This window comes from Tympanuchus pallidicinctus, unplaced genomic scaffold, assembly GCF_026119805.1.
Source record: "Tympanuchus pallidicinctus isolate F22 unplaced genomic scaffold, pur_lepc_1.0 scaffold3, whole genome shotgun sequence".
Lineage (NCBI taxonomy): Eukaryota > Metazoa > Chordata > Aves > Galliformes > Phasianidae > Tympanuchus > Tympanuchus pallidicinctus.
Window position 1 is genome coordinate 43,568,387 of NW_026294747.1, and position 11,727 is coordinate 43,580,113.

The 11,727-nt window shown below is 44.9% G+C and overlaps 1 protein-coding gene across 1 annotated transcript in view; it reads right to left on the reverse strand.

Annotated features, from left to right (window-relative positions):
• Positions 1-9,786, reverse strand: part of PPP4R3A (protein phosphatase 4 regulatory subunit 3A) — a 38,383-nt gene extending 28,597 nt beyond the window's left edge. Inside the window, exons 1-2 of the mRNA XM_052694029.1 lie at positions 9,533-9,786; positions 2,726-2,781 (exon numbers count right to left, since the gene is read on the reverse strand). Of these exons, the coding sequence (XP_052549989.1) occupies positions 2,726-2,781; positions 9,533-9,674 (198 nt within the window). The 5' untranslated portion in view covers positions 9,675-9,786. The remainder of the gene's footprint in view (positions 1-2,725; positions 2,782-9,532) is intronic.
• Positions 9,787-11,727: the final 1,941 nt, after the last annotated feature.

Consider the following 11,727-nt stretch of genomic DNA (forward strand, 5'->3'; position numbering starts at 1 on the left):
CGAGCTTTCTTACTGTCCTGAGTTATGCTAAGCCTCATGATAGCAGGCTAAGTCTGGGAAGCCTGGGGAGCAGGCTGTGCAAGATGATGTAGCTCAGAACTATGCTGACTTACCAAAAGCAGCTGCCCCAGAGCAGGTCTCAAGATTTGCCCAGAATTCTTCTCCAAAGGAAAAGAGTAGGCAGTTATACCTACCACCATTTATATTCATATTTATATCCAAACAGAAACCTGAATATGCCAAAATAAGTAGCAAGCACTGCTTACAATCCTAAAAAACAAGAAATCTAAAGCAGACAATTTGATAAGTTTTGACTGGAAGTTCAGATTCTCAGAGTGTTTTCCTTTGCTTTTTGTAGTACTTAGACAGTACTTAGTCTCCATGGATGTTTTACATGCCAAGAGACAGGAGGGAGCAAAGCAAACTTCTACTCAGATCTTCATCATTATTTTTGCAAACAAGGATCTGAGCTGGGCAGTTACTATAAAACACATATGTAAACCCTGACTACATAACTCATAATGTTTGCAATCCAAGAAATAATCTGTTTCATGCTGGTAATAGTGCTGCAGAATAGGTAGAAGGTGCTTATATTAGTAGAAAAAAACCTTCAGTGTTCATCTCAAAAGATGTTCGTACGCATGCTGAAGAACTCAGAGCAAATGACAGAGGAAATACTCCCTAGATACTTATTTATCATACCTCTCATTCTTTCCAACCACAAATCAGGTTCAATAGAAGACTTTCTTCTTACAAGCTTCATGTCAGCCTGGATGAAAGTCAGAACTCATCCCCTTATTCCATCAGATACCAAAATGCCACATGCTAAAGTTGTCATGGTAAGAACAATTTCAATGTATAGCTGCACAGTTCCATCAGTGGATCTTGTGCGAGCTGATTTAAAACTTCTGCTGATTGACAGAGAAAACCAGATCAGAAAACGTGTCTGGAGTAATAAAGTCGATTTTCTTTTGTTTTAGTGAGTTTAGACAGTTCAGAATTGTGAGGAACACAGCTGGAAAGAAGCAGCTCATTACAGCAGCCACACTCCAACCCCAGATCACATGGAATCATGTTTAGATTATGAACTTGGCTTTTACTGACCAAAAGGATGTGTATACTTTACTTGAAAAACAATGTGCTGCAAAGTAGGCTTACTACACACACCAAGAAAGATTTGGTATTTCTAAGGCTCAGTAGAAACCTGAATTCAATGAAAGGCTGCACTGCTTAAACAGTGAAAACAAACTGTCTATCAATTTCTGTCCACATAGCATTTGGAAGCTTTAGGACTGGCACTTCCCATTTTCCAGCAAAGAAAGTGCTGGTCCGGAGGTCAGACTCATGTTTAGTATTTTTATTTCTCTATCCATGTTTTTGCAATCATCAGTATCAGATTTGTTCAGCTCTAGATTACAACACACACTCAGCCCCAACTAGCAATAAGCAGAAGTTTGTAGTGACAAGCATGTGTGGTGGTTTACACTGATCTTACAATTTTATGCCTACTTTGAGGACGCTTCACGCTTGATCTGACAAAGTCTGTTGACACAAAGTTAGCCCCTCAAAGCTCTTTGAGCAGATTTGAACCAGCAAAACATGTTTATTTTAGATCAGCACTCTATGTCACAAAGCTGTGAGATAGTCAACATTATTTTAGGAGTCCTAAAGCTGGAGCTACTCTGTCACAGAACCATGACCTCAAGCCAGGGAGGATTACAACTAAGAGCTAGTTTGCTTAGCATTTTTGCTGGTCTTGTCCTTACTTACATCCTGCAATTGATTCTCCACGCCACGCTGCCCTTATCAGTTGTTCAGTACTGACTGTTTATATCGTGTGTGATGAATTATATCAAGGAGCAGATACAGAGTAAACTCAAAATATTTCCAAGAAGGGGTGCTTTTAACCCAGACTGGTTCTACTATTTTCAGCACGCAAGCCTACAAACAGCTGTAGCCAGTGAACGGCTGCAACTGCCTGCAAGCAAAACTGAACTGCATCCATGCTTCTAAGAAAACACTTCTCAGTCTTCAGCTTAAACAGTTTAAAGTGTCCAGTGCACCTGACAGGATTTTAGCAGTCTGAGATGATGACCAGACGGGCAACAAAATACAATTTGGTTCAGCATTTTCAGTCTCTAAGAGTACTCTGCAGCATCCATCTCAGTAAGATCAGCAACCTACAGTCTGCTTCTCCTCATCCACCTACAGAGCATTCTTTAGGAGCCTCACAAAGTGTGTCTTAAATAACTGAAGTGAGGTGCAGGCTACGGCTGTAAAGTTACTTTGATGAATATGGTAAGCTTTGAAGCAGAATTAACCCAAATCCATCTTTCAAGTAAAAGCCAAAAGAAAAGATACACGTATAGTTTTAAAGAATTCTAGTCTTCTCTTAAAGAAATTACATTGAAAGCTGCAGTATCAGAAATATTAAGAAAAAAGCCAGATGGTGTTAAGTTTCAGATACTATAAACCTCTGGAACCTCAGCTAATTACTGACTGTCACAACTGTGCCTTGTCCATTTCACCCACAGAATTTTTGTGTGTGTGTCTGTGTGCAAGCAGGCCAGATAACTTCACAAGAATGCACAGAAATGGTGAGCACTACTTTGTTTCCCACTGGGGGTACCAGAACATACAATACCAATTGCAATAGAGATAAATCTAACAATTTCTGATGTTAAAAAAACTGCTGTTACAAGTGAAGAAAAGACAATATGTTTACCTGTTGCTTCTGGTATGCTGTATTCGGGTTAATTTTGGACTCCAAAAGAAGAGAACCTAGAAAGAAAAGTTCAATTTATTTACATGTGTACTAGAATTTCAATCTCATCACAATTTTTCTGAACACTCTTCCCTCAGGTGGGTATTAACACCTCCCCTCCCAGCGACAGACTTAATCCATATTCTACAACTTCATCTTTCAAGATATTTTTCCACATAAACAGAACATTCAGGAGCATCTGAGGTCTGGATTCTCAAACTCTGCTACGCTCTGAAATAAAACCTCCTTCTGCATAAGCACCAATGTTAATATAAGTCCAGCTTAGCTTGGAGGACTGACCTTGCTAAAAAACAACAAAGCATTTTTATTTGTTTTTACCTGTGAGCACATCACATCCCTCATCCACCTTACTGTTCAGCTGCCAGCAAGTGAGGAACTGTGACAACCACGACCTCGGCATAGGCATCTGCAGAGCTTCATTCAACATACATGACAAATATACTGACAGTGCAAAGTGTCTGTAACTGAAGCATAAGGCCTCAGGTATCCCTTAGAGGCACTCTTCCATTCATCTACCAGTTTACGTTTATTCTTCACTAGATATTCAAACTATCAACTACTGAGTTACTTAACAGTTCTAAGGTAGTTTTATATCTATTACTAAAACATTTGCCAACTGAAGCAATCTTAAGTAGTCTCCCAAAAATCTCAGTAAAAGAAAAAAGTGAAACGCTTCAACCACCTCAAACAGAGAAGCACAAGAATTTGAAGGCATGACAGACAAACAAATTACTTGGATTTGAAGAACATATTTGGAATGGAAACACTCTTTCTAGATAGTACAGTAGAATCAACTTGTTGAACAGATTATGGCTCAATAGGTTTCACTATTTGAAGTGTGTGCCATTCATAAATCCACACCAAAAATACCCCCCAACCAGCACTTGCTGACAAAGTGTCACCATACCAAACCCTGTAAGTTACAGTCACGAATCAATACGCACCGCTCTTGTGGAACTGCTGCTAATTAATGGAAGGCAGTAGGGTGGAGGAGGTGAAGGAAGAGACTGATGAATCTAATCACAAAATTTTACTCACTGAAATAGAAGACCATTAAAGAACAGCAAATATCAGAAGAGTTCCCTGTCTGTAGGGCAATAAGGGTTATTACTCAATGAACCCAGAACTTTAACAAGAACTTTGATATTCACTGTAGAATTGTAAGGCTCAGATTTATTTTTATTTTTTAAACTTACCCGTGACTGCTGCTTCTACCTGATTTCTCAGGAAGAATTGCACAGCAACAGCATGCAGGAACCATGCTGGCTTAAGGAGATGTGCCTGCCTCACACTGCCCATACAAGAAGAGTAGCTTACAAATCCAGATACAATCCAACAATGAAATTGAGTTAAATGGCCCTCAAGGGGAAAACAAAAGACACAAAGAGAAAACGAACTACAAAAACCCTACCTCCAAAATAATAAATAAATAAAATAAAATAAAAATCAACAATACATATCACCCTTTCTTTGTCAGAGCTTCTCCATTTTTTAACCCGTATCAATTAAACTGCCTTGGTAACAGCTGAAGCCTGAGAGCACAGTTACAGAAAAAAAACAACCACAGAGTTAAAATAAAGAAGGAAAACTTTGAGGATGAGCTATAGTGATGAACCCAATACACATATGGTACTCAGGCCATAGCTTCAGGCTTCAAACGTTGGGTTTGCCTAGAGAATATCTACACACAATGCTCCTTTTGCTGTTACCACCAACAGCTAAAAGCAGTAAGCATTTCTCTTCCATCTTTCTTTCAGTTTCAAACTCCCAGCTTCAGCTGGGGTTTTAGAATGCTACCTCATGCTACTAACTTCATTGACTGTCTTCTAGGAAGTCTTCTGTCTAGTAGTAATAGCAGCAAACATGAATGAGAATCCTGCAAGATTACAAGCAATAGATGTTTCAACACTATTCTTAGATCTGAAAAAGCACGTAGACATGGAAATCCTGAAATCAGCATAAAGTCACATGACTCAAATTCCACGTCTGCCATAATACAATTTGAAAAAACCTTGAAGACAACTCAAACCAGACAGTACATCTTCCAGGCTGGGAGCAGATGTCAGAAAATGGCTTCGTTACTGGACTGGCCACAAAGGAGCATTTCTTCCCTTCCAAACCTGATGCCTGCAGGAAAGACAAATCAAGCCTTATAAGGCTTGACTAGCTCCTCACTCCCATATGATTCAACTTATTCCTCACCACTCTGGACAATATCTAGAAAAATCTGAACTCAGAAATAGAAATGTACTGAAGTGTAAACTGCATCCTACAGCCTGTAACAGCTAGGAGTCCATCCTTCTGGATAAACTGATGCTCCGTTTGTGCAATTTGGGCTCCAAAAAGGGTTCAAGCCAAGAATAATTTTTTTTTTTTTTTTTTATTTAAAGTGAGTGGTTATTCCAGAAGTTAGTTCACTAAGTCTATTTTTCTGCAGTAGGTTTTACAGCATCAGGCCCTTTCCCAGAAGGAGACTACCATAGGCCTGATACTCCTGGGAAGCAGGCAACAGTAACATACCTGTAACACAAGTGCATTCCTTAGAAAAATGTTATCAAGTTCAATATACCACAGCATCAATTTCTAAATGCCAATCAACAGCCTTATTCTTTCACTTGTCAGAAAATTATTTTTCTGTTGGCAATATCCTGGAATATATCAGAACCATCCAAACTACTTCATACCAATAATATTTGACCTCATTCCCCAATTACTTTATTCAAAGAGAATAAAGATCTGAAAAATCACCTAAATATAAACAATGTTTTTAAATAAGTCTTCCCACAGTTACACAGATCTACTTGTTCTCTAAATTACCTTAAATGAATTTGCAGAGGTAACTGCGAAAGAACCGTGCCTGAAAGTAACACCTGAAACCACCAGTGATGGCAGAATTCTCTTATTTGGCACTGTAATGCAATACAGCACAGCTATACCCATTTGGCTTTTTTTTTTTTTGTTAGTGCAACAAAGTCATTCTGTGATGTGACTTTGTACACAGCGAATGGTTTGCTCAAAAGAAACTACATAAGCAATGCTGTTTTAGGAGACACTTAAAGAACATCAAATGTCCCAAAGCAGTAGACCTCAACAACAGAACTGCAGAATTGTTTTCATATATGTGTGTGAAGGAGACCTGCTGGTAAGGAATACTGCTCCTCTTCCATGGAATTTACTTGGTTCTATCTTCACAGGAAACAGATGAAAAGACAGGAAGACTGTCACTCATTTCCTTCTATCAGAATAAAAGCTGTTTAATGCTGAAAAGAATTTCCAAACTTTTGTCAGTTTTCCCCCCTATAGGAAGCATCTTAATTTTTAAACAGATTAACAACAGAACTCCTGAACATACGCTCCAAAAAGATGTTGCAGAGAAGGCACTTGAAAAAACCATCCACTGTACTTCCACTTGGGAAAAGTATATTTTGCCTATTTTTGGTTGTTCTAAAACTTGCCCAAAGCAATACTCTTCCAGGAAAGGTCTGTTGCAGGAGACTTCTATTCCAGCTTACTGTTGAACACCAACCTTACTGGCTCAGGGCTCAGCATTAGCACAGTACCCCTAACAGCAGTAGCAGCATGAAAACAAGAAAAAAAAAAAAAAAAGAAAAAAAAAAAAAAAAAAAAGAAGAAACACTCAGAGAAGCTGTAAGACATTCAGGATCAAGTGCTACCAGTTTCTGGGCCATTTTCCTTAAAAACAGTGAAATAAAAATAAGATGTAAGCCCTTGAGTCTGTATAAAAGGAAAGAAACAAGAAGATGGCAAGGCAATATGGCCTCCAGTGGGGGAACTCATTCTGGCTTGTCAAAGTGGGGTCACTGGACTGGTAAACATTTTTTAAAAGTTTAAGCTTTCAAACTGCCCTAAGTTAGTTGAAAAGAAGTTCACTCTAAGGGTCACCTCAGTTATCTGAGCTCAGAACATAAAGGGATCTGAAACCACACCATGAGCACCAGAAGCACACAGACAGTTCAAGAATCAGTCAAGCCACAGCAGTCTAAAGAAAAATAATGTCAGAGATCACTCCAAATTTCCCGCAATGACTCCAGTGGTGCCTGGGAACACGACAGACACCTCTGTAACACAAACCACTCATTTGCCCTAAATTTTTTTTTTTTTTTTTTTTTTAAGTCTATGCTAAAAACAAAAGCTCTACAGATAAGAAGTGAGTAGAATTGCAGCTTCTTTATTACTCCAATTCAGCATGCTAGCTTACCTTGGATTTGGCATAATGACTCCAACTCTTATCTGAATACCCTGACCCTATCATAAAAACCCAACCATCTGTACAGCAGCCATGGAGCTGCACAACTGGAAGCCTGAAGGATGTGCCAGCCTACAGAGCCAGTCACTTGACCTCAGCTGCTGCTGGCATGCAGACAGTGGAACCAGAGTGGGAATTTCCAGTGCAGAGGGGAACCGCTGCTCACAGCCCCCACTCAGGAAGCAGGGCCTTCAGCTTCTGTCAGATCCCAGCTTCCCAGCCAGCTTCCTGGAGCACATCAGCAAGAACAAGCAACGTGCACAGGATGAATCTCAGCACAAACACTAGGAAAAGCTAGTTTATAAAAGGAGGAAGGAAGAATTTCATTGTGGAAAGAGGAGGAGCTGACAAAGAGACAATACAAGAACGAAACGGAGACATGGAAGTAATGCTATATAGGTCAAGTTCCTAGTGCTTGCACAATTTTGGGAACCAGAAGCTATCGACTTCTAGTTAAAAAAAGCATGTGAGGGAACACCAACTGCACACTACCTGAAACACATGGTTTTAAGTTTGGCATCACCTTTTCCTAAATTATTTGCTCACATTTAATAATGACAGAATTTGCTTTCTTTAATCCACAAATCAGATTTTGTGAGGTGTTTGACACAAGCAAGTTAGAAAAAAAAAAACTGGCCTATTAATAGAGTGCACACTTATCCAAGCCAGACAGATACTACTGACTAAATTAAGAACTTACACACTGCACGTTATTTGCTACTCTTGAAGCATGTGCTGAGACAGGTCTGATGTGTGCAAGCTATTGGGTGTATTTCTGTGTACTATGAGCAATTACCATGTGTGAGCACACTGTTCTGATTAAAGTGCCTTAGTTACACAGCACAAAGCAAAGACTTCGCATTTGCTTTGAGGTCCTTTACACCAAGTTATGCTTTCTATCTTATAGATTGTTCACTGGCAGCAACAACCCGACTGTGGCTCAAATCGGTCTTACCACTCAAAGCCAAGAGATCTTAGCGTGAAGGGACTATTTCTTCACAAGAAACTCGTGGTCCTTTCACTTTCTTTCCCACGAGGAACAAAAATAAGTAAATTAGGAAACTGATTAGCATGTAACAGACAAGACAGTTTTTAAATCGTCACTAACAGAGCTCCTGAGTGCAGCAGTAGCAGCAAGGGCTGTATCCACAACAAAATACATGGCAACACAAGGTTTGTCTGAAAGTACAGTAATAATCTCCTCACCTCCCTCCCTCATGTTCAAACTAAACAAAGTTTCTTTCCATTCTGTGTTTTTTCTTACACTGAAAAGCTGGTCAGACTAAGAAGGAAGCTTCTTCATTGTAGAATACACGAATAAAACCTCAGAATAGTTTGGTTGAAAGGGGCCTCAAATATCACCTAGCTCCATCCAACCCCCCAAAATAAGCACCAATTTAATTTTTCAAGTATAATTAAGAAACTACAAAACCCTGAGATTCATGGTTAAATCAGAAGACCAAACATCAAAAACCTGCTCAGATTCAAGTTTGTTCCTCCACATCAGCTTATGATCTGTTTGCTGTACATAACTTTCACAAACAGTGAGAATCAGTGATGCTCAAGGTGCTTTTCATCCTAGTTTCTACAATGAAGAAAAAAAACATGGAAGAAAAATGAAAGATCATCTTTTACTGGTCACAATCCACTGGACACAGCTGTACACTTAGAGCACCGAGGCATGCACTGACAGACATTACTAGCAAAAATTACATGCCAGATATTCTAAAACGTGTAATTTAAAACCTGACCATAGTGCTCACTCCAACAACAATCAACAGTAGTTCAAATGCATCTATTGTAGACACTACTACTTAGCCTGCAGTAAATTTTGTCACAAAAAGTGAGGGAAATGGATAATGCATCATTCTACTTACAGTGAGATCTAGAGTCGGTTAAGAACTGAGATACTATTTCATGATGAGAAAAAAAATTGTGCTATTCTGTCCATTCTTTTCTACTACAACTGCACTTTGCTAACTGTTGATAGATAGTAGGATGCCTTAATTCTTAGAAGAAAGGAGAGAGTGCAAGAGAGAAAAGAAATGGATATTAGACAGATTCTTTAAGAGGTCATCAGGTGACTAAGAAACACGATTTGAGTCTGAGCGCTTCTTCCAAGAGGGGTCATTTCCAGAAACACCTGAGGACAGGTAGATCACAGCGATCAGTTCTGAAGCGGGAGCATGCCGGGCGGCTGGAGACGGATCACGAGATACCCACACCCGCACAGTGCTCACAACCAGACCTGACCGCGTTGGTACGAAACGCTGCGTATTCCCCGTGAATCCAGCGCCTACTACGCCCGCACTCGATGGCAGCCTCCCGTTTCCCCCACGCGGAGTAAGAAGAGAGAAAAACGCCTGAAGCTCGCTTGTAGTTACCACGTTTGAATTACGCTGCGAAACAAAAAGGCGCACAAAGCTAAGCCCTGGGCTTTCCAGGGCAGCACGAGGCCGCAGAGCTCGGCGCGCACTCACCATCGCTCTCCGCCCTGACTAGCAGGGACATGCCCTTCAGCCGCTCCACGTAGCAGGAGGACACATGCCCCGTGCCTCGGTCGTCCCACTGCCGGTCCTCGTTCAGCGTGTAAACCTTCACCCTGCGCCGGGTGTCAGTCATCGTGCTGCAGGCACCGCGGCCACCGCGCCGCTTCGCGAAAGCCGAGGGAGCGTGCGGGAGGCCGGGAGCCGGGCCCCCTCGCGGGGCGGCGGGAAGGAGGGCGGCAGCCCCACGCGGCCGCGCCGGGAGAGCTCTTCGTCCCGCCGCTCAGCGCTCCGACGAGATCCTCATGGCCGCGGAAGAGGAGGGCCGAGGCACGGGGAAACGGCGGGGAGAGGCGCTGCTCCGGGTCCAGCCGACAAAAGGCGGGCAGGGCACCGCGGGGAGAGGCGGCGAGGGACGGAACGCGGAGAAGGCGCGGATCCGGGGCGGCGGAAGCGGCGGGCGGCCCGGGGCCCGAGCGGGAAGCGCCGAGGCCGGACTGAGGCGGGCGGGAACAGGTCCGCCCGGCCCGGCCCAAGCGCGGCTCTTTGTGCGGCGGCCGCCCAGGCCCGGAGCCCCTCGCTCGCGTCCGTCAGCGCGGGGCCCCGCGGAGCCGCCCTCCTTCCCGCGGAGCCGGGACCGGCGGGCGCCGCTGGCCCGGGGCGGGATGAGGCGGGCGGGCGGGCTCAGCGCCCCGGCTCCCCCATGGGCTCCGGTCGCAGGCGGCGGCTTCACTCCCAGCCCGACACGGCCGCCATGTTCTTCTTCCTCCTTCTCCTCCTCCTCCTCTTCCTCCTCCCGGTGCAGCTGCGTCGGCTCAGTCCCGGCTCTTCAGCGCGCCCCGCGGCGTGGCTGCGCTCTCGACACCCGGCGGCAGAGAGGCGCTCGGCTTGGCCCGGCCCCGCCGGGGGGGCGAACGGCAGCGACGCGGCGCGGCGCGGCCCGTCCAGCCCTGCTCCCTCCGTCTCTGGCTCAGTCACTGCGCGGCCGCCATCTTGGTTTCACCTCTCACTGGAGGCGCGGGGTCTCCCAGCCAGCGGCGGCACGGGCCGCCGGCCATCATTTAAAGGGCCAGCAGCGCCGAGCGGGCGGCGGGATGGGGGCGAGTAGCACCACGAGGTTCGGCTCCGCGCGAGCTTGGCGGCACCCGTACGGTCCTGCCGCGCCCCCCGCAGCGCTCCGCCGGGATCGCGCTCAGCCGGCGCGGGCGGGAGGCGCCTGGCCCGGCTCGGAGGTGGGCGCCGCGTGTGCGTTATGTGTGGGCGGATGGGAAAGCGCCGCTGAGAGCGCTCGTTGGGAGCGCTTCTACCTCTGCCTGTCCTCATTGCACCGTGACCCCGTGTCAGGGCGCCGCGGAACGCCCAGACCCGGCTTCCCGAAAGGTTTTTATTGTTATCGTCATTTTTTTTTCCTTTTTCCCCTCTCCAATATAACTGAAAACCGAGAGTTAAACAGCTGCTGGCTTAGCGGCTGTTGCACCTCCACCGGCAGGGATAGGCTGTCACCATTGTAATAACAAACAGAAGCTGTTGAGTCTCTGGTTCTGCTGCTGCTGCTGCCAGCACCCCAGCATGTCTGACAGACTGCCCTGTGAAGGGCACAGCAGGACTGGTAGTGAGCACAAACAGTGCATTTTGGGCGCTACCTCTGCATTAGAGCCTATTTAAGAGCACATATTGAGTATGCTACATACAATGTCTTCTCTTGAGGGCAGGGAGTCCTTGAAGAGGGAGGACTAGTTAGTCAACAGCCCTAAGAAGTTTAACAAGAACCAGCGCCAAACTCTGCACCTGGGATGGGCCTATCCTGGCAGACTGGGGCATATGAGACTGGAACTGGTCATTCTGGTAGATGGAAGCTGACATGAGCCAGCAGTGTGCCTTTGCAGCCATAGGGCCAACTGTACCCTGGGGTGCACCAGGCCCACCACTGCCAGCGGGTGAGGGGAGGGGTTGTCCCATGCTGCTCTGCTCTGTGCAGCCTCACCTCCAGCACTGGGTGCAGTTCTGGGTACTATGATGTAAGAAAGACATAAAAGTATTAGTGTCCAACTGATGGCTATGAAGATGGGGAAGATATGTGAGGAGCGGCTGCAGCCCATTGGTGTGTTCAGCCCAGCCCCTCCTGAGGGGAGGCTTCATGGCGGCTTCAGCTCCTCACAGGGAGCAGCAGAGCAGTGCTGAGCATGAAG